We start from the raw sequence: 23,196 nt of genomic DNA, 5'->3' as shown, positions 1-23,196 counted from the left end.
TGTTGCTACTTTTCCATCTATTAATACTTAGTGGTGAAGAAGGACACTGAGGAGTTATCTTCAGAATACATTGGGGTTTTTTAGCTGCTTCAGTCTTGGTAAAGTGAATGAGACCCAAGCCTCTAAAATTCCTGCTTCACACCTCAAGTTTTCTTTTAAGTAATTTTCATGTTCACATTTTCTGGTCATTGCCAAATATTAGTTAAGCAGTTCTCTTTAATTGGCACCATTCTTTGACTGCAATGTGACTGAATGCTTTTCCTTGACTGTACATGGGCCTTTGGCTGTTTCTCTCTAGCAGATTTAGTCATTAGGAAGCTATATTCAAAAAGATGCACCCGTCCAGGGCTCAGACAGCTGGCAGTACCAGGATGCTGCAGTGAGGCTGAAGGGGAGCAGCAGCCATGCCAGGGGTGTCACCAGTGTTGGGAGGCAAGGGCAGGCACCCATCCACCTAAAACTATGGACTTGTGATAAATCTCCTCTCTGACACTAACAAGCTCCATGGTTTTGCTCTTTGTTCCGAGAAGAAAGAACAGATTTCAGATTAAGGATCTGAAATTTTGTTCAGAGATAAAGCAGGATTTGCTATGCTAATTTCTGTTCTGCAGGAAATCAAAACACAAGAAAAAGAAACACTGTTAATCGGATTGCATTTGTTTCCATCTGTGTGGCTCAGCAGGAGTTTCTCCACCCTTCCCACCCCTGTACACCTGAGCTCAGCCCTGACCTTGCTGCTGTACGATGGCCTGTGCGAGGAGCACTGCATGCAGTGGGGCTGGGGGTGCCTGGCACGGCTGGGATCACTGTGTCAGGGGGTCTCAGTGCCCCCATACTGGTGTTGCAGCTGCTGCAGTGTCCCCACGGTGCCAGCTTTGGGTCTGGGACCTGGCCATGCCTGGGGCAGCATCCAACAGACCCATGCACCTCCCAGACATCTGGCATGGTAACCCAACACCAGCAATTTTCAGAGAAAGACGCATCTAATAACATTAATTTTCTTCTGAAGCAGACGGCAAGGTAACTAAAGCCAGGTTGATTGGGCTTCATTGGGATTTTTACCTAATGATCTTCTAGAAAGCAGGTGCACTGGCAGTGATTTTAAGCTTTAGAAAGCTCAAACAGTGTGTAAAGTAAACCTTCGCTGCTGTGGGGGCTTCATAGGAGGGGGTGCTGCATTAGTTTTAGATCATTACAAAGCATTTGCTGACTACAACAGAATTAATGGTGCTTTTATGGCAGTCAGTTAATGACTGTCAACAAACAGAGCTGATTTCTGTTCAAATTGTAATTTTAAATCAAACTAGCCAGCTGTCAGACACTGGAGCAGTATGAACAGTTCCTCCTATACCATCACACAGTGCCATCCCTGCATCATGCTATCAGGTGTGTGTTGGGAGCCAGATTTGAGATTCAATCACATACTTGATCTAATACTAATTTTATGGTGATGAGATCACAATAGATTGCATACAAAAACAACCATTTTCCCTCTGCCTTACTCCTCCTTTGGAGACTTAGGACATTTCTATGTTAAAAAATTACTTTTTACTATACTAACATGAACTTCTGACAGTAATATTGCAGCATCTTTATGTTTTGGCAAAGGGGGAAGCAGCAGCTTTTATGACCTGATTCAGTACAGGCCTTCTTTTGTACTTCAGTACTATGAAAATCCATTCAAGGCCATGAAGACTTCCCAGTCCTGAAGGGTTTTTCTAGAGCAGAGTAGGTCATTTATACTGAGCAAGACAAAATAATCTATTATATTGAATATATCCCTGAATCATTCTTCCAGATTGTCAATTGTATGAGCTTTGCCAGCAAACAGCAAAGTGTCTGTATTGGTAAATATGTCTCTATAATGATAATGCATTATTTATATGACAGGCTACTCTTCCCAGCATCTGTACTTCACTTTGGAAATAAGTGGATGTGACAAAACTACTGTTGCAGATGTATCCAACTACTAGTTAAACCAGAAGGCAACCTAAAAGGAAATACTTTGATACCGATTAGCACACCATGCTAATAATCACATAGTTTACTACTTAAATCTTTAAATCAATAAACGACATTATAATTACATTTGATTTCTGGAGACTGTGAGGGTGGCCTCAGCAGAAGAACTTGGATGGGTGTCACAGCACTAGATAATACATTCTTTGAAAAGCTCTGAAAAAATCTTAAAAGGTTCACTGAATTAATGCTCCTGCAAGACAGGTGTTACTTATATTATAAGTAAGAATGTAAAAATAAAGAGCTTTTCTAATGATGTGGATATCAGAGGACAGAGCAGAGGCAGGGAGTCCTTGCTGCTGCTCCTATCCTCTCTGTACCAGTTCCTGCTGCTTCAGCACCTGAATTAGCATTTTGTGCTGTGGACTCAGTTTCTCATTGAGGTGTTTCATTGATATTTGGGTTTGGTGTGGAACTGAATTTGGTGTGTAGTGTCTCAGTTCTACATGGTCAGTCTTTCCCATAGATGTTAAAAAGCTCAGATATAATCTTCGGATATGGGGAAAAATAATAATAAAAATCTTTTTTTTTTTTTTTTTTTGTGTGTGTGTGTGTATGTAACTTGAAAAGCTTTGAAACCAGTGAGGACAGTAATAAATCATACTTTTATAAACATGTTTAAAGCCCGAAGTTGTTACACAGCTATTAGCAAAGCCTTGTATTGCAGTTGGGATTATATGCTGTTTTACCAGCTAATGTTAGCTAAGGAACTTTGGGTTTAGTACATATCCTAGTTTGTTGTGCAAGAACTGGTAAATTTGCAGCTTTAGAATTGAATTAGTAAAGGGATCATATTGCCAATATTAGATTTCTGAGGAGGCCAGCAGTAAACACACAAGCAGGTGGATGCATATAGAGCTCTCTCTCTGCAGTCGCACAGCTCCCAGGGGTCAGTGAATTACAGGCTTCCTAAGCAGGCAGATGACTGCTGACAGTTCTCTGTTGTAAAGTTGTCTCTTACCTTTCTGAAACCTTTTCTGCTTTTTGCTTCCAATGAGTTTTGGTAATGAGTTCCACACTCAAATTACTTGGAAAAAGTGCAAACTTCCTTTTGTTGCTTTAATTTTATTTTTTTTCCTGATTATTTCCTTTCATAATGTGTAAAGGAACATCTTCCATATGAGAACTGGAGGGGAAAATGAAGGTTAAGATGAAAGTGGTAGGAAAAGTGAATTATTTTACATCTGTGTTTCTCATCTATTCACCACAGCTCTTCCATTTACATTTAATGATTTAGAGATGGAAAGACCAGTGCTGCTGGCTGTGATCGGATGCAAGTATTGCTGTTCCATGATGACAGTTTTTGCTCTGTTGTCAGTCGTTTCCAAAAAATCCTCATATTCTGCTCGGCTTCTTCCTGTGGCTGAACGCTGAATATAGATTTCAAGGAAACTCTCCACAAGTCCAGATCTATTTTCTGAGTAGAAATAACTACTTTAGAGCCCCTAACTCTGGATGTTTTAACAATGTTCCTTAAGTGCATTATTTAATATTCATTGATGTGGGACTTCATATTCCAATTTCTTTATAGTCAGACTTTTTTTTCCATAACTCTGTTCAGACATTTTAGGTTCGGATATCCTGAGTAAAATTTTGTCATTTCCTTTAAGTCATTTTAAGCTGATTTATGAGTAATTGTATTCTGTACACTCCACAGTGTTGAAACTTTTTAATGCAGTAAGGAGCTACCAGTCTGGTTTCGTATGATCGCATGGGAGGATGGTGGGGAGTAAAGGTGTGCCAGGTAGGTTCCTTCTAACTAACTGATGAGGAAGAGAAAGTCAAGAGAAAGTCTGGTTTCTTTTACAATTTATTAACAAAGTCCTTAGTTTAGAGAAGACTCTGAGGGCCAATGTTGACCAGTTTTATTAATTAAACTGACACTATTTACTTGAAGTTTTTACGTATTTGTAAGGCCCTAGGTGCAGTAGAGGCATCATTTGCTGTCCTGCAACATTTCTGTATTTGATTATGGCAGCAGTTTAAGAAAAGATAAGGAAGCCACTCTGAGTGAAAGCCTCAGAAAGAGTATCACAGATGAAACTTTGAGAAAAGAAAGAGAAGTTATCTGGGTTGTCTGAAATTTGGCCAGTAGGCCTGGTAAAGGAATGGTACTTTCCCCCAAAGAAAGCTGACAAGGTAGGCACTTTTGTTTAGCCTGCCAGGTATATCTACATTATCTTATTTTAAAGTCTTATATTCTCAGATAACTTTTTTAATGCTAATTTATGCCACTTTACCTATGACAAGAAATATAAAAGCCAGTCTTTTTGACTGATACTTGAAAAGATAGAAGGGTTAGCCAGTGTGTGAATTCAGTCTTTGGATTGTGTTTATAGAAGGTTTTTAAGTTTTTCCCTGCAATCATAGGGATGGAAAATGCCTTATTTTTCCAATAGACAAATTGACTGATGCATACAACCACCTGATTCCAGCAGCTGAGGATTTATGGAAAGCACTGTCTCAATGAACAACAAGATCTCTCCAGGCTTAGGTCAGGCCTTTGTTTAGGACAATGTAAACTACATGGTGCAAAGCAAAGGGTCTCCCCACATCCCTTTATCTTGTGATGTCCTTGTTTTACAGGTATGCAGCCCTCATACTGTAAAATGCATTTTCAACTATTCTGTCAGCTGAATTCCTCGGGATTATTCAAAATTCATTGAGTATGGAGTGGGCTTGGTAAATTTAGATGGAGTGCATGTATTTGGGATAGGGTGAAGGAAACCTGGAATTTCATGTTTGCCTCATCAGGTATCACCACTGAGTTTGGACTGACAACTTCACTGTCTTCACATATAGTCCATTATATGTCTTTCAGCTGTGTGATAAAGAAGATTAAGGAGGGGCTGGCCTTTAATTTGTAATGTCATTGCCTTATTATTTTTTTCCCATTTGGAATGATAAACGTTCAAGCATGGCTGCTTATAGTTGGATTCTTCTATACCTCAGTGAGGAAACTATATACCAAATGTGTTAGTCATCTCCTAGATTCTTAAAATGAATTAGGGGACCTAAACAAGGGCACCTTATTTGAAAACATTAACAGAAATTTCGCTGTAACTCTCTTGAAATTGAACTCCATCCCTTTGCATTATTGCATTCCTGGTTTGACTGTAAATTATGATTTTAGTCTTTATGGTAACATTAAATTATAGGTGATGAACATGGAGAACTCCACAATCAAGAAAAGCATTGAATTATTCAAATATCTTCGAATTACATGTAGAATAAGAATTACTTGATTATGTTTTAGTACCTTCTTGGTCCCTTTAGCTACAAATCTGATGTGGGAGGGGGATTAAGAAGAGGGGAAGAAGGAAGGAATGAAGAAGATTGCTTTTTTTCCCAACATCAAATTCAGCTTGACAAAAGCACATCATATATTTCAATTTAGTCTTTAGTTAATCAAGTTTTACCTTGAATTTCATTCTGTGCTGAATGAAGTTTGGTATTTTGATGACATGTAAAATCAAAGCAGCATATTTTAGATGGAGCTCAAGAACCTGGAAATATACCTTTCCTTCACAAATAAATCTATCCAGCCCTGCAGAACATGCCCATTAGTGGCTGTAGAAGCAGTACATAGATCCCTTTTACTCTATGTATGGGCAAAGGGCAGGCACTTGATAAATGAATGGAGAAGCCTATGTCAGATTCAGAGAAGGAAACAAAAGAACCAGAGGAAGAGCAATGAAAAAAAGATACTGCCAAGGGAAACTGCTGAAAGATTAACTGCAGTTTTCCATTGCTTATTTCATATCTTTTGTTTGTTTGTTTATTTCTTGTATCTGTAAAACCAGTTTCCTGGCATAATATGTCCTTCCTCCCCACCCTTTTTTTTTTTTTTAAGAACTAATTGTAAGGGACTATCAAAATATACTAGGGTAAATCATGGCTCTTTTTTTTTTGAGTGTAGTTTAGCTTTCAGACAGTGTATGTGTTAGAGGAAGTTGTGTCAGTGGAAGGAGAGAACTCTTTCATCGAAAGATGGCATGGTTGTCCTTGCACGACTGTTGTCTGGTTCCTTGATCTGACTTTCTTAAGTTCAGAATTTGCACATCTGAGAATCCTTCTGCACCTCACAATATAGAAACCTTCAAAGGTTGAGCTGATGTTTGCTTCATGGGTTTAAACCTCCCAGCATGAGCAGCATTTCATGGTGGTATGGAGGAGAAGAACAGAGGCTGATTCTTTCTAACAATGATGAACATGCCTCTGCACTTAGGCTTTGAACCCCTTGGACTTTGAGAAAGTTCAGAACCAAATTTGTCTGCTTGGATTCTTTCACCAAATAAAATAAATCTTAATATTATATTTCAGAACTGTGCTTGAAGCTGATATAAGAAGAGCTTGCTCTGTTAATCATCATTATTTGATTCCTCCTGACTATGCCCATTTATTAAAGGAGATGAAATTTAATTAAAATTTAGTCCCAATCTATCTGTAATTTACATAGAGGGTCTAGAAAACTTCACTTTTATTTAGAGGTTACAGCAGTGGTCCAGTTTTTCATGTAGGTTTCTATGCTCAGCTTTCATTCTGACCGTTAGGTAAAATTAAGGCCCAGAAAATCGGATTATTACATCCCAAGGGGCAGGACTGATAAGCAGCACATGATTGTTGATCTGCTTGCTACTTGGTGTTGGTGGTGTTTGAGGTCCTGCTGGATGCAAAGCCAATTTGTTAACAATTAGTGCTCATTAGAATCATTTCCTGTTATTGATTTTAAATGTTTGACAAAGCACTTTTAGGAAACTAGACCAAAAAAAAAAAAAAAGAAAAATAGTAGCTCTACATCAGTGCTTAGTAATTACAACTCTTTAGAGCCCAGTGTCAATCTCAACTAACTGGTTTCATTGGTTTCTGAGTAATTATTTCTGCAATGGATCCCACCTGCTATCCCCTCCAGATTAAAGATGCTTTGAAAGAAGGACATAGTTCTTGATTAACAGAGTTGCTGAGAAAGGAGTGAAGAAACAAAAGCAACTTCTAATTTTCTGGTTTGGGGTTTGTTATGTTTTTATGGTTTTGGTTTTTGTTTGTTTGTTTGTTTGTTTTTTACTTTGCAGAACTCTACTAATAGATGACATAATATACAGTGTAGGAATTAATGTCAGCCTGGAATTAAGTGTGAATTCCATTGGCCGTAGCGTTTAACACATAGGTTTAATTTTAAATGCATCCTTGCCTTTATACACACACTGAGAATTGCGGAGCCATTAAAATCTAATTTACAAATAGTAAAATTAAATATAATAGCATGTTGTAATAAAAGCTTTGGTATCTAGGTGTCCAAGAGGGTATAGCCGCTAAGTTTCTTGGAAATTGGGACTATAATTACTATTGATCTGTTTTACATGCCAGAAGTAACTTGTATGTGAGATTATTTAATAAACAGTACAATGTGTGTATGTATGTAAAATGCACTAAATTTGCATGCCTGCATTTTCCACATATACTGTATATTTATGACAAGTTGTTACAGACTCATGCTTTTTAAGAGTATGCTGGAATTTTGGTTAAATTTGACGGTGTCAAAGGTGACATTAGCAGTACAGCCATCTGGGTTAGTTTTCTCTCCTTTTTTCTTTTCTTTTTTTTTTTTTTTTAAAACCTGATCAGCCCAGGTTTCAAAAGTATTTTCTTATAATGCCTGCAAATATTTTAAATGCATTAGATGATCCCTGTTGCACAAGGTGGAGACCTAACATAAGACTTGGCTTGTGCCTTTACAGTCCCCATTCATGAATTAGTCTCACAATTGCTGTAAAAATTAAGGCAAGTGTGGGTGAAATACACAAACCTTAGTCCCTCTAACCTTAATAAACAGAGATGGTATTGACACAAGTGAATTTTGTTTAACCACAGTACATTTGCTTCTTAATTAGTGAATATTCATCTGTCATCAGCAGCAGCTATGACACCCCTCCCCGCTAACACGTTCTGTCATAAATAATCAATGAGAGGCTATTAATATTCATGAGTGAGAATCTGTGTAGTCATGTGCACTGATGCAGAGACAGGGGGAGTGTTGCCATGAACTGAGTCGAAACTCTGTGTGTGTATACGTGAGTGTAAGATAGTTAGGGAAAGGGAAGAAGAGCATGCTGCTACACACTGCCCTGGCTGGTGCTTCCAGCTCTCAGTGGTGTGTCTGTGTTTCTGGGCTGGAGTGACTGATGAAAAACAGTAGTCAAGTCTGGAGGGTGATTCCCTGTCAGTGCATTTGCCTTTCAGTGCTGGGGAAATTAGAGGCTTTGCTCTTGTGTTGCTTATTAGAATGGGCTGCAATCTGTGCACTTTTCAGAAGAGAGAGGAACACTACAAACTGCTCTATGAAGTTTCACAGGTGAGTGCAGAGGATATTACCAGCATCTCCAGAGTAAAAATGTGTGTGCTTTACAGACAGTAAGTAGACATGCTTTTGTTTTGTTTTGCCTTTTTTTTTTTTTTTCCTTTGCAAATTTGCTGGCTAAGTTGTATTGGGGGGGGTTGGTAATTATTAGTATTTTGGGTGCCTGTTGTTTTCTGCTCGTTTGCCACTCCCCCTTCAGATGACTTCCTGTGGGATTCTTTTAACATTTTTGTGCATCTTCTGCCAAGATGTCAGTCATATAGCAGCAGTCTCACTGAACCGTATCGGTGGTGTTTTAAGGGAGCCCTTAGGTTTGGTAATAAGACTGATTTCAGATAAGTTGCACTGCTGCCTCTGAAAGTGTTAGGTCTGTGAACTCAGGTATTTCTAAGTTTCTAAGGAACAAAGTTTTTATGGCATGTCTGTGCTGACCAAGGAGTGTATTAAATTTTCAGATTAGTTAAAATTGAAATGATTCTAGAATATGCATGTTACCTTGAAACAGGTACCAAGTACAACAGGGTCTCCATGGGTGAGGTGTGCTTGTTCATTCCTCGGTGTGCTATTTCTATCTACTACTAGACAAAGATTTTAATCCCATCTAGTTATTTTGGTGTCTCATTCAGCAGCAGGAAAATAGTATCGTAGCAGCGTGAGCAGTAGTGTAGCAGTGTGCTGCTAACGTGTTCCCAGCTCCTTCAGAATAAGACAAGAAAAGACGAAACAAGCACTTACCATAATAGCCCACAATTTTGCTCAGGTCCTATTGAATCAGCATTTGATTTGCAGCTTTTTGTTTGTTTTTCCCCTGGCACAGCAGAGCCTCACATACTGAAGTTTAGTGCCTTTCAGCATCTGCTCCCTTCCTCTCTATAATTTGTCCTCGCTCTGACACACTGCTGTTGACGGAGGCTGAACGCTGGCAGTTTTGGACTGCGCTGCTGCTGACAGGCAGCGCGGAGGAGAAAACAGCTCGCAGCGTTGGTGGTCTATTGGCACAGCAGCAGCTAAGTGCCCATTGCCGACTGGTTCCCTGCGAGTTCCTCCTGACGTGATTCATTTCGCAGTGGGCTAATTACAAAGTGGATTCTCTACACATGAAGCAGCCTTCTCAGTTGCAGTGTTAATGCACATTTTCATGGTAATGTGATCAGAGCCTCATTAGCCAGTTTCCAAAATGATCCTCTGCATTAATTAAATACAGAAATGACTCTTTTTTATCACCATAGAGAGGAAGAAGAAGATTAACATTGTTAATTACTTACTGGGGGCAATACCTCTGCATCATTTTTTACCATTGAACTGGCAGACATATTCAGTCTTAAAAGAATGTCCACTTGCAGGTAACTGTCCACTGCTCTGGTGTGTGAAGACGGTCTCTAGGTGGAACACTTCCCTTTAGTTCAACAGTTACTCATAATCCAATCATCACGTTTTCTTATAGCAATAGCACAGGGAAAAGCACAGCAGCACATTTCCATCTCCTCCCTTTCCCCTCCCAGCTCTGGACTGCCAAACTGATCTGAAAGTGTAAAATGGAGACAGTGGAGTAGGTTGGTGTCTGCTTTTCCGTGCCAGGGAATAAGAAATTCAGGCTGTGCTCTGAAGGGGATTAAACGTTTCTTGAATGGCTGTGTGTGTGTAAGGAGAGAAGAGGCTGTTCCTGGGTTAGAGTATGCATTTTCAAAACATTCCTTGCATTAAGGCTCCACGGTAATAAATGCTATTGAAATGATCAGCAAACCAAATGTGGGGAGGGAAGGGAGAGTGTATTATAGAGAAATTTTTCCCTTTATGTTGTCCTCTGTGCTGTTGAGTTGGATTGTTTGTTGATGCAAACAACCAAGGTGCAAAATGAACTAATGTTTTCACTTTTTGCTCTGGTGTTTCCAGATAAAGTGTAATCCCTAGAAGAATCTGAGTGAGTTTCCTTGGGGAGTCAAATGCAGTGAACCTGGTGCTGCATCTTGTGCTGTTAGGGAAATGTCACTGATAAGGTGCAGAAGGGGAGCAGAGAAATGACTTAGTATGCTCTCTGTCGGATCCTGTGTTCATCTGTAAACCCACTGCTATCTTTGTTTCAGTGTATGCAGGTCAGAGCCCAAAGGATATGATTTTAACCAGGTGTTGCAGCAGTGATCAGGTAGCATCGCACACCATAGCTGGCTCTGTGTACAGTACCGATTTGCTGCTCTGGGTAGGAGCAGCAGTAGAATATGATAAATTCAATTAAGCCAGAGCAGGCATTACTACTTGATTTGCAAATCCCTTTTTAACTCTCCAGTCCTGTAATTCCTACACCACAGCCTTGGCTCTTTCATCTGCACGATTTCTGGTGAGCTTGGACAAGTTAGCCTGTCAGGGACATGAACTGACTGAGGATGAGCTGTGGCTCACTAGCATGTGTGGATCAGATAGATTAATTTATATTCATATAAGGAAGCGATCCCAGCTTCATCTCTCACCTTTCCAGTGCTAGGCTACCTGATACCGTGGGTGGTCGGCGTGCTCGTGTACTGAAAATACAATAAACAAAGGAAAGCACGTCTGCAGAGGAGAACCATGCAAATTCTTACAGTGAGGCTTGTTTTCTGCTCCTGTTTGTAGTGAGGTCAGATTCAGCACTGGAGAGCTTTTTGTTGTAGAGCTGCTGGGAAATGAAGACATCGTTAGAATATGTATAATTCCCTGCTCCTCCCCACCCCCTTCCTCTCAGCTCACTCTGCCTGTCGCCGAGATAGCGGCGCAGAGACTGTGGAGGCCCGCTCAGAAAACAGCATTTGCTTGAACAGCAGAGGCTTTTATTTTGATAACTGCACCTCACACTTGTAGATTGGGATTAAAACAAAAAGTCAAACCCTCGTGTTTTAAGAATAAAAGCTTCTGAGATACCATTATGCGTTGGTGAAGCACCCTCATGCTTCTGAGTGCCTCTTCACCTGTCCTCGGGGCAGAGGACGCCTCGGCTTTGCTTCTTGACTTCCCCCTGAGAAGGCATCAGGCGTAGTCCCTGGCCCCCCTAAATCCTCTTCTCCATGAGCCTACAGCTGGAGAAATGGAAGCCGTCTCGGTTTGAGATTTATGGCCCCGCATGCTACTTTGTGGGGCACATTATTATTATTTCCTGCATGCTGCATAAGCAGGATTGAGCTAATGAATGTGCAGCCAGGAAGTCTACTTCAAGACATTTAGAGAAGGTGGGACCTGGTGGGTGCTCATGTCCATTAGGAACAGACCACTGCTGCTCTCAGCTAATTTCCTCTTGCACTGCTCTGGTGAAAGAAGTGAGTTCAAGTCAATTCTTAACTGAATGGTGAGGGATCTTTTCAGTGAAAAGTAAAGAGTAAGATGCTAAGGATTGGAGAGAATGAAACTGGAGCACCATCTGATCAATTGTCAGGAGTTATCTTCAATAGCCTTAGATGAAACTCAAGGAAACATTAATTTTTCAGCCAATTTTATGGGTATCACTTAGAAATACTTCTGTTTGCTGTAATTTTTAAGCTTTGTTTCCAAAATGGGCAATTTAATACAGAGAAAAAGAGGAAAGAGAGAGAACATTACTTTCAGAGGTCAACCAAAGACCCCTGCAAACTTGTCTTGAGTTACATGATAAGAAATAGTCCTGGCTCAGGTGAGCTTAGAATTGAAAGGCAGAAAAGAAAAAAGCTGGAAGGGAAAGCTGAGGCAGCCTGGGATGGCTCAAAAAGTGAGTGGTAGAGCTAGGATTAAAGCTAAAAGGTTGCTCGTTTTCGTTTTACATTTGACCTTAGATGATAGTAGAGCCTGCTTGCAGCATTTCTGAATCCTCTGAAGACTGATTATGCAGTTTGCTTCTCATGTTGGTTTCCATAATTAGCATAAAGCTCAAATTTTTACCAGTTTAGAGTTCTGATTTTATGTTCATTTTGACATCCCTTGGGCTACTTGAAGTACTGAGTTGCAGTGGTATATCTCTTCGCACTGAAAGCTGTTCACAGGAGAGACATCAGGTCTGCCAACTAAAGGAGCAGAGGCATTTTTGTATTTTTCATGACATGATACTTATAGTTGGTATTGCAATAATGAAAGAAGACTGCAGGCCAAGAGTGTTTTTTTGTCATTAGGACCTGCCTTCTCTAGTCCCAGTGAAGTTTGAATTTATTCAGAGTTAAATAGTCTAGATGATGTGATCCTTATTTGCCTTCTGAACCAGCCTTTAGCCACTAATACTTATTTCTGGTGCTTATGCCATGTGAGATATTATATTACATTACTTTTTTTTTTTTTCCCCTCTATGTCACCAGCAATGGGAAAGTGCTATCTTGTGATATATCAACACATATGGACATATTTTGGGACTCATTTATACTTAGTCTTTATTTATAATAGAAATTCTGTGGCAGGATACATTTAGCTCTGGAAAATATTAAAGGAGAAAATTCTAGATTTAATTTTCTGGAAATTAATTGAATTATTCTACTTGAATTAAATCAGTAGCAAAAGTAGACCTGGTATTTCTTCTAGTTCCTCTCTAAATTTTTAAACAAAGCAGAAAGCACCCTGATTCTGAACACTTCCAAGCAGCTCTTCTGAATACTGATTTATCTGTTTGAAAAGTTTTTTTAAAAAAAAAATCAGGTATTGACAGATTCAACAAATCTGTGGGAGTACTGTTTCCTCTCAGTTAACCTGAAAAAGTTTAGAGCTTAGCTCTACCGAATTCCCCTAACAGCTGCACTGTCTCATACTAGTAGATCAATGTATTTATGGTAAAAAGATGATCAAGTAAAGCTTGTCATACATTGCAAGCAAATTGCTACATTCCTAGAAACTTGTTTGGAATTTCCCTAAAGAACTTTTGCTGAAGTAAAAAGGCTTTATAAACTGCCTTCATAAAAGCTGACTTTCCTTGGAGAACAGGAGGTGGTCTTTGTGGTTAGTCGGCGTGGCTTTTCTGCTTCTTCTCTTATGTCTTTTCTTTAAACTGATAATTGAGCAGTATTCATCTAAATAACTAATCCTATTGCCCTAACTTTCTGCAGACTGTTCTCCAGAAGAGGCTCCAGTGTTGTGGCATTGCCAACAGTGGAGCTCGCTGTGCTGTCGTGGATGCCAGTCCATAGCAGTGTTGGCTGCCTGACAGAAAGTGTCCCCTGGAGCCCCTTGTCTGGGCTTGAGATCTCATCACAGAGCCACATTTAGCTTTTGTGAGGAGTCCTAGGGGATGGTGCCATGGGCATCTGGGCCTGGAGACATACAGGCTGCTTTAAAACAAACAGCTCTGGCCTCCCAGACAGATGGTGGCAGCAGCCAGGATACCAATGCTTACAGCTAGGCACATAAAGAGGTTTTCATCTGCTTTCATAAAAGCTTAAGGCCAACAACTGTATTCTGGGGATCGTTCTTTTGAATGTGATAGCTGATTTATACAATAACAGCATAAGTGTTATTTTGGATGTCACCCCAACTGCCTTTGATAAGACATTTATTTTTTTTTTCCCCTGATAAAATCCAGAAAACTCTGAAGTGTTGCCACTGACTTCACTGAGGCCAGGCTTTCATTTTCTGTGCTCGTTTACTGTCTTGTAAAAAGCATACAGTTCCTGTGCATACCTCGAGAGGAAGGATAAAGAAAAAGTCATGAGATAAGAAAGCAGACAATAGTCTGTGAGATAACAATTCAAGGGATGGGTACAACAGTGGCAGCTATAAAAAGCCATACCATGATTGTATCAGTAACCTGCAGGGATATGCAATGCCATGGAAAAAAAAAAAAAAAGTGGTTGTGGTACTGAATATCATGATTTTCTCCAGTATTTTGCTATTCCGTGCATCTCAAATTTAGCAATGGGGATCAAGGGTTCTTCTAATGATCAGACTTTTATACATTTTTCAGAGAGCTAGCCTTTCTTAAGGCTTGCTTCCTGATGTGATTTAGTATGGATATAATCCTTGGGCCTAAGGCAAAACATAGCTTTATGTGAGTCTTATACATCAGTGATGTGATGGAATCAATTTTGCTACCTTCAGCATTGGCAGGACTGATAGCTGCCAAAGAAGCACATTGTAGGGTTTCAAGTGGGTTGTGGGTGGTTTTTGTTTGTTTGTGATGGATTAAAAAGTACATGGGTTAAAATATATGCTCTGCCAAGTGTATATTAACTGGCAGTAAAGTTGTTTCACCCAGAGTTGTCCTCTCGAGCTAAGACATTAACAGAGACATGAACAGCAGGGCCTGGTGACAACGAGCAGCTCTTCTACCCGTAGGGATTTTGTGAGGTCTCATAATGAGAAGCTGAAAAATGGCTGGACCTTTGGCTTTAAGGATGTTTAACTTCAGAGTGTGTGACCTGTTTTTTAAAGGAAATGAGTTTTTTATATGCTCACAGTATATGGTTTTCTGTCTACCCCATGACTTTAAATCCACTGGCTAATTTCAACCACAAAGGTTTTTCTGATATTCTAGGTGTATGTGGGCTTTATGAAAATTACTCTGATGATACTGCTGGGTAGATTTTTTTTTTGAAAGTAAAGGGAATTACCAGCTTGCAAACATCATCTCAATATCAATAAATTAAATAATTTAAAAACTTAGATACAGATTATTTTTTCTGAACTTGCTTTGTGGTTGCAGTGAAGATAATTACTCGCTGGTTTGTGTGTTATAAGTTTCTTATTTGTTTTTCTTTGCATGATAATTATCAAAACAAATATAATTCTGTTCAGACAGAACGTGAGATCAGTTACTGTTAACAGGTTATGATTTTTTGATAAGAAGCAGTGGTTCATAATATTTTTCAAATATTTTTGTGCAATGGACTGAACCTAGAAATGGAATTACACTGTGGATTGGATTGTATCTTATAGTGCTTTGCATTTTGTATTTAAGTTTAAAGTATTGATATAGGCAGGCAAAGGACATCTATTTGGAAATTTCTACATAATGGGATGCTGTGAACTTGTATGATCCTCGCTGTTGTGATTTTTGTTGTTTCACTTTGAGGAAGTTAGGAAATTCTACATATCCTTCTCTCAGGTGAAAAAAATAATTAGTTTTTCCTCTAGAAGGAAGGTTGCTTGGTTGCTTTCCTCTGCCCTCCACCCCCACCCCCCCTTTTTCTTTAATCAACAGAAACAAACCTTAATAATCAGTGGAATGAAGGAGAGCAAACATTTGTTTTCCTTTCTTTTGTGGTCTGTGTATGGGAACAGTTTATTCTTTGGAGGTTTTTGCCTTGAAGTTGGGCCTCTGAAACAACATAAGCAGTGTGGAATAAGTAACCTTCTATACTACCAAGTCATGTGTAGAGTTCATATACTTCATATGCATTAGTGTCAGAGTTGAACCTGAGAGAACTCAATCTGCAAAAGTCTATGAGCATCTTTAATTTGCCTAGATGCAATTTACTTTTTTGTGTTCTCCACCTAGAAGGAGGATTTATTTATTTATTTATTTATTTTTGGTTATTGTGATTTCATCTCTTCCCCCAAGTCTTAGAATTCTACTGTTTTGAGAAACTGCTTTTCATTACAACAGCAGCCTCACTTATGATCAGTGAGAAAAGTTTGCTAATAACAATCAGATTTAGTTTATAGCTTAAGAAATTGGAAAGGAACTGGGATGACTGAAATACAACGTTTAGAAACAGTCTAAATTCTTGAGTGTTTGCTACTCTGTGTGTCTGAGGTAGGCACCACTGCTGGAGAGGTGAGGCTGTGATGCTCCCATGTAGGGTTAGCAGCTGTGCATGGCCTTAAGGAGGAGGAAACCTTGTCCCTTGGCTTTCAGGGCTTGTCCTCAGCCATCAGTGTGCCAGCAGAAGCCAGCTGTGGCTGTGTCAGTACAGCAGGAGACCACAGGTGGTTTCTAGTGAGGATTGTAGGTTCTGCCCCTGCATCCCCAGATACACCATCAGGGACTGTTTTGGTTGCAAATGTCAGTAAAGCTTTCGTGTCCACACGCAGCAAGCTAGGAAGGCTCCTGGGGAAGGTCCACAAACTCATTAGTTGCTCTCTAATGTCAGAGGAAGAATTAACTGCAGCCTCAGTGCCTGTGTCCTGAGGACCAAGGGCAGTGTGGGAATGGGTGAACTTCATTAAATCCTTCTGAGGACTGAACAACTGAAATAATAAAAAAAAAAAAATAAAAATCTATCTTCAGTTATATGTGGTATAACAGAACAATTGACTGACCTATTTCATAGGTTTGATCGTGTTTGCAGTGTGCTTTTTGCACGTTATAGTGATGGACATGCAGTGAAAACTACTTGGGGAATAATCATTATTAAGGCCTTCAACTTTCTCATAGCTAAAATATGAAGTATTCAAGATTCCTCATGATATCCATTGGCATATGACTTACCAGTTAAAATGTTCTAATAATGGCAGAAAAAAAATGATGGGAGAAGAGGGTAAATTATTCATTAAAGTATTTGGATGCTTTCTCAGAGGTCAAGGTAACCAAAAGTGGAAGTGGCATTGTATCTCTTCCTGCAATGTTTTTATGCCTTTTGTTGTTGTTATTCTTGGTTTTGGTTTTGTTTTTTACTTTCTATTTGTTATGTGTTCTACTGTTACTGTCAGGAAAGACACAGATATGTAAGTGTATAAATGGTAATTCCAGAAAGAGTGTATGGTATCTAGATTGTTTTTCACAGATGGATATAATTCCACCAAAATGCTTCAAAAGACAATATATATATATATATATATATATATATATATATATAATATTATATATATATATATTATTATTATTATTATTATTATTATTATTATTATTATTATTATATATGTTTCACCAAAGTTTTGTTGTAGAGGAGAAACACAGGAAAGAAATTTCCAAAACATCTGAATGTTTTTATATGTCATCACAGGGAAATATTTAGGTTGGTTGACTTTTGAACTGACTTCGACTCAGTACTTTTTAAATGGTGTGTTATTGCATATAAAATGAAATAAGGAAGCAAAAAGTGAGTTAAGTGCTCTTTTATCTAAAAATGTTTTGCTCTTTCCAGAGTTATATGTGCTGTTTGTGAAATCTCTAACCTTCTCCTGACATGATATTTCCATCCTCTGTGGATTTCCCATTGTGAGATATGTGACTTGGTGTTCTGGTGTGGCAGCTGGAAATCATCCCAATGCATAACTGTTTTTATCAACATAAGCTTCTTGTAGTGATGTTGTTAGAGCGCAGTCTCATATCTTGTGGGAGAGAAGGAGGGTATCCATAGCAAAGAGTGCTTGTGTAAATGGTTTCCAACACAGTATTTGTTAGAAAAGAATACACAGTCATCTTCATAGTGTGTGTTGTGATGCCAGAGAGTGATGTTGCTCTGTTTAGGACTGTGTGCCAAAGGCTGGCTTTTTGCCTTCTGGCTACTGCGTGCCACTGCCTAAATATCTGTGGTGTATCGAAGCACATGGCAAATTGAAGCACAGGGCTGTTAAGCACAGCAGTGGGACTTCTAGGTCTGCCTTTAATTCCTTTCCTTGTGGGTATATTTAAATATCTGTTTTCTCTTTTCCCTTTCTGGTAAAAAGTTGTGTATTATTTAAAGCTTTAAAGATTAATTGCAGAGATCCGAGTTAATGGCTAATGAAGAAACCGGAGTTGTATTGACTAATAATAATGATGGCGATCACAATAAGCATTGTAAAATGCCAGATCAATCCATTCAGCAATTACCGACAAAGTTATAACACAGGTGGATCGTTGCAGAAGAATGTAGATCTGACTGCATTTCTCAACAGTGGTACAAGTGTTGCTCTGGAATCCTGTGCTTCTTCAAAGTTCAGACAGGTTTGGTTTGTTGGAAGACTGTTTTTCCTTCAGTGTATGTTAAACATCAGCTGTGATAGGAATTTTATGTGCAATTTTCCTTGAAACTTTTCTCAGATAACTAATGGGGATATTGCTTATTTTTTTCTCTGTATTTTATTTTATAGTTCAAATTGCTCAGAGGATTTTTAGTATGGCGCAAATTATAGATGTTAATTTATTGGTAATGTTTTCTTCAGGTACTACAAAAATAGGGGGGTTGCTACTTGCTCCTTAGTAGTGGGGGGTGCTGTTGCTGTTGATAAGTTCAGCATAAAGCCTCCTCACTCCTATGAGCATAATATGTTTCAGATCTTATGTGTGAATCTTACTAAACCATTTTTAAAAATGGTAAAATCTTACAAAACCTTATTGATGAAATAATTTTCAGTTCTTAATACAAGGGGCTGTTCCTATTTATCTCCAAATGACTTCTTTGTCCCCAGATTTACGTATTTCCTTGAATTAAAAATGTCATTTGGTCATGTTCAGTAGGAGAATGTCTTTGAAAGTCTGACCTGCGGGAACATGATGAATAGTGACAGGGGAAGGATTTTGCCCAGTGAGAATACCAAATCATGTAGCACTGTAGTTTCACTTACTAAATATTGTCCAGGCTCTATTGTTGAACCCTATGCTGCCAGTGTCACTTTGTCAGGATGTTTTCTGTCCTGTGACTAGTAGCTTCAAATGTACTCATCCATCTTCTTGTCCCATTACATTTCATGTGACTGATGTTCTGCACCCATTAAAATTGATGGGAAAGAACAAAGAGAAGAAAAATGTGCCCTTCAACTGATTATGCCTTTGAAAGAGGAAATGAGACTCTACTGCTATATAGGGTGAATTTGAACAGTTATGTCTGTTTTAACAATATTAATTATTTTTATCAATCCTTATTAGCACTTGATCCCTTATTTTGTTCTTTTGTTATATTGAGAGCAGTAAATTTATGTCAATGACTTTCTCCTTTAATTTTGTGACCATATGTGAACATACAGACTCTTTTAGATGTATCAGCTGCCTCTGGTAATCTTGCCCATGAGATATGGCTAGCATGCCTGAATACCCTTTCAGGGAAGGATGGAGGTATGTTTGATGAGCCCAGGACTTTCCTCTGAGGACTTTTCTCAGCCACAGCCCCTGTGAGTGCTTTTGTGGGATTTCACAAAGTTCTGCTAGGTGATAAGAGCTTGCTCACCTTGTGCTAGGATCTGCAGGGCAATTAATGGGAGACTAGAAATACTAGTCTTTGTAATATTGGCTTTATATCATGGATACAGATGGCTTCCCAAAGTGTTAGTCCAATGTTTCAGAGTTATATGAGGGCCATTAGCCAGCTGAATGGAGAGAATAGATGTCATATTTATTGACAACCAAGGACAAAACATAAAGGAAAAGCAAAAGTGAAGGCTCCTGTGTGATTGGTATGTCTCATTATTTATAGCTTATATGACAGCCTTCTTAATACAGCAGCCAACATTCCTTCCTGTTTGTGCATGATAATGAGACTGTTTTATTTATTTATTTATTTTCCAAATCTGGGCTTTGACCATGATCTCATTTGTAAGCCCAAGAAATGCAACATTATGTGCCTCAGTAGGTTCCCTAACATTCTTGTAGAGACTTCAGCAAATGCTGAATGCAGCTCTTCACTTCCAAGTGGTACTTGTGTGCGTTAGAGTTTATTTCCATGTATGTTTCAGGTCTGTAAAACTCTATGGAGGAAAATTTGGGCTTTTTTGCCTGGAGATTAAGGCTTTTTCTTGGCAAACTGAATTGATGCTCCAACTGAAGCTCCCAAAGTGTTTGGGTTGGGCAATGTCTGCAGAGATCTCTGAGTTTTCAAAGATTTTTTCCTATGTCGTTACCTATAGTTATTTGAGACAGCTGATATTCATCACGACCTTTTGCTTTGATCAACATTTTTCTCAGGGTGCAGATGGTGTATTATAAACTGGATAATATTTTCATGTTGACAGTGGGTTCACTTGAGTCATTATATTATTTATCCATATATTAAAGACAATTGTTCATGTCTATAATTTGTGAGGGGCTTGACAGAGAAGCCTGACAAAAATTAAAATAGGCAAATAAGACTTTAAGAACCTTAATTGAGTAATTTCTCTATGAGCTCCTCTGTTCTCTTTAGTTGCTTACTTGACTTCCAGCTGAGAGTGGTTTCATTATTTTAAGGAAATGGTCTTACATATGATTAATTCCTGAAACGAGTGGAAGTTAGGCAAAAATACAATGAAACTTTAGTCAGGTCCTACTTAATGCAGGATGGTTCTGGACTGTTCAAGCACATTGTCACCTTCAACATTAAAGACACTGTATCAAGTTACCCCAGGGTAGGCAGGGGTGTGAACTTTATTCACAGAGATATTTGCCCACTTACATTTTATTTTTTTTTTCTGTTGAAATGACATGGGAAAATGGGACTGGTAGTAGAAGAATGCACCGTGCCTTTTATGAGAGTATGCAACAGATAGCTGATGCTTTGAAATTTGCACTCCAATAATGGTAATTCTTTCCCATGCCTGTATCTTCTATGGGATATGAAAAAGCTGGGAAGTGGGATAGAAAGTTTGGTTTACCCTTCTGAATTGCAAGACTTTCAGTTGTCTTCCAAGTCTTTTGCAAGTCTTCCAGGGTTTGGTCTTTGTACAGGTTCCTTCACAGCCTCTGTACTTTTGGGCCATCAAATTCAGTGTCAGTTGAAGAAACAGGCTACAGAAAACAATATAAAAGATGGAAGAATAGAACAAAGTGAAAGGCTAAAAAGAAGCATTCTAATTATTCCAATTACAGTATCTCAGATTCATCTTTTGAATAATTCTATTAATTTCCCCAATATTAAATGGATTTATTTTTTTTTTCCCTGTGGGTATTTTGCACCTAGAAACCTTAGAACATTTAGTGCTAATATAGAAAGCTTTGCTAATTACATTTTTCATTTTATTGAAAAAGGAATAAGGAAATGGCTGAGTAGTTTGGCATTAAAAGGATTTAAGTACCTGTGATCATAGCACTGAATATCTATAGGTTTCAGTTGTTTTTCGGTTTCTCCTGATGTTACATGGCCAAATTCCACTTTCTCCTTTTGTACTAAATGAAAACACTGTGAGCATGAGGTGTGGGAGAGTTGGCTGCTGCAGTGTTCAAATCAATGAGTGCATGGCGACACCCATATAAACTGCTTTAAAAAACTAAAGCTGCTTTATTGCTTTGAAAGTTGGCCAAACACCCCTTCTTTGAGTGGTGTGGGGCTGGGTCATGGTTGCCACAGATGTAAAATCTCCACCTGAGAGATGCCCTGTGAGTGTGAAGGTTTCTTGGCTGTTGCTGGTCGAACTCAGCTGAAATCTCAGCTCTAGGTCTTGCTTTTCTGAGGCAGTAACTCATACCACCCACCTCCTGGGTTCTCATGAGGTTGGAGGCGTAAAATAACCCTTCTCTTCTTTGTCTCCTTCTGCTCCCACAAACACTCCAGACACCACTGAGGATGACTGAATTAATCTTGTCCTTGAAGGGAAGAGGAAGATCAGCAGCTGTGGTGTGAGAATGGGTCCTGAGGAATAAATTCTCATGCCAAAGAAAGCCACCTCTTAGCACTATGCAAAAAGGTCATCATGCAAATAATACCGGTGTTAATTTCTAATGTGATTTATGAAGGGATTGGGCTCAGCCTCCCACTTCTCCATGCCTCAGGAGATTTAAGTTGGAAGCTAGTCTAAGCTTTGGGATATGGGTTTTCAGAAAAGCTGGTGTTCCCATGTTTTTTGAATTGAAATACACTGAGAAGTCCTTAGTCTTTTATTGCAGCAAGGAAAATGTGAATGCAAGAGGAGGGCTGAGAAAATCAGATTTTGTTTTATTGTACAGGAACACTGTAGAATATTTATTCCTGTCTCTTTCTCCTAATTTGATTCTCTGACTACCATATCAATCTTTGTTCACTGTTGAAACAAAATTATAAAGTATCATAGATGCTGCTGCTTGTACCTCAGCAACAACTAAAAAATACAAAAAAAATGAAGGATTTGAGCCATTTTATAAGATTTATTTGCAAATCTGTCCACAATTAAATGCTTCAGGTGTATAAAGTGTTATGAGATGGCTTCTCAAGTCATTAGCAAAAGGTCTTTTATTTTTTTGCTTTTTCCTTCCTTTAGTGGGACATTTTATATATGTAGTATGGACATGTTCAATACTAACAAATATTGAATTCTGATTAAATGAATCATCTTCTCTCCACTCCACAACACGTGTATAATCATTTGAATCACGCTGGTATTGCTGTATTAAACAGCAATGTGGAGTAAAACTTTACTGTCCACAGTTCAACTATTGTGAAAATTGTTCCAGGGGGTGAAGTGAAGTGAGAAGCGAATACAGTATTGCATTAGTGTTGCCTCATTGTGTTGGATGGTTTTTGCTCAGCCAGTCTAGAAGTCTTGAAGGATCACCCTAGCTTTTTCCAAGTAGGACATGACACTAGAGATAACAACACTTTGCTCTTTTACAGTTTTTCTCATGGGATCTGAGTATGAGCTGTAGATGAGGGCAGTATCAGTCATCCCTTTCTAGGCAAGTCCCTGTAGACAGAGTGAAGCTAAAGATGCATGACCAGAGCTTCAGTGAATTCTGATGTATAAAGAACAACAAAGTTCTTGAGCCTCTTCTGTTATCCAGAAGATAAATGATCTAGAATGTGCGTCAAGTCTGTTGATACCATGCTTCTGGATTTGCTGGTTTGCAGAAGTGAGGGAGGGGTCTCTCAGGTTTCTCAAGGAGTAGGACTGGTACTTACTATGAACTTGTTATTCAGCATTTTCTGCAATTTGGGGACATAAATTAATTTTAATCACCATAAACATAAATACAGTGGTCTTTCTCTGTGGTGATACTGATACTTTCCTTGCGTGCAGCTTGCTTGCAGCTTCAGGTGATGTAAGATAGTTTTCCCTTTGCTAATTCAGGCATCTTTAAAAGTGTGCTCACAGAAGACAAT

General features: G+C 38.8%; 1 protein-coding gene across 4 annotated transcripts in view; it reads left to right on the top strand.

Moving 5' to 3' along the window:
* The window catches only part of PDZRN4 (PDZ domain containing ring finger 4), a 244,773-nt gene that overhangs the window by 132,517 nt on the left and 89,060 nt on the right, over positions 1-23,196 (top strand). The window contains exon 1 of one of the 4 annotated variants that reach the window (XM_068669411.1): positions 8,087-8,371. The exons of the other annotated variants lie outside the window; for them this stretch is intronic. Within the exon in view, the coding sequence (XP_068525512.1) occupies positions 8,303-8,371 (69 nt within the window). The 5' untranslated portion in view covers positions 8,087-8,302. Of the gene's footprint in view, positions 1-8,086; positions 8,372-23,196 lie in introns of those variants that run through there. 4 annotated transcript variants of the gene reach the window in all.

Source organism: Anas acuta, chromosome 1, assembly GCF_963932015.1.
Source record: "Anas acuta chromosome 1, bAnaAcu1.1, whole genome shotgun sequence".
In the NCBI taxonomy this organism is placed as follows: Eukaryota; Metazoa; Chordata; class Aves; order Anseriformes; family Anatidae; genus Anas; species Anas acuta.
This window is presented reverse-complemented; position numbering and strand designations above follow the sequence as displayed.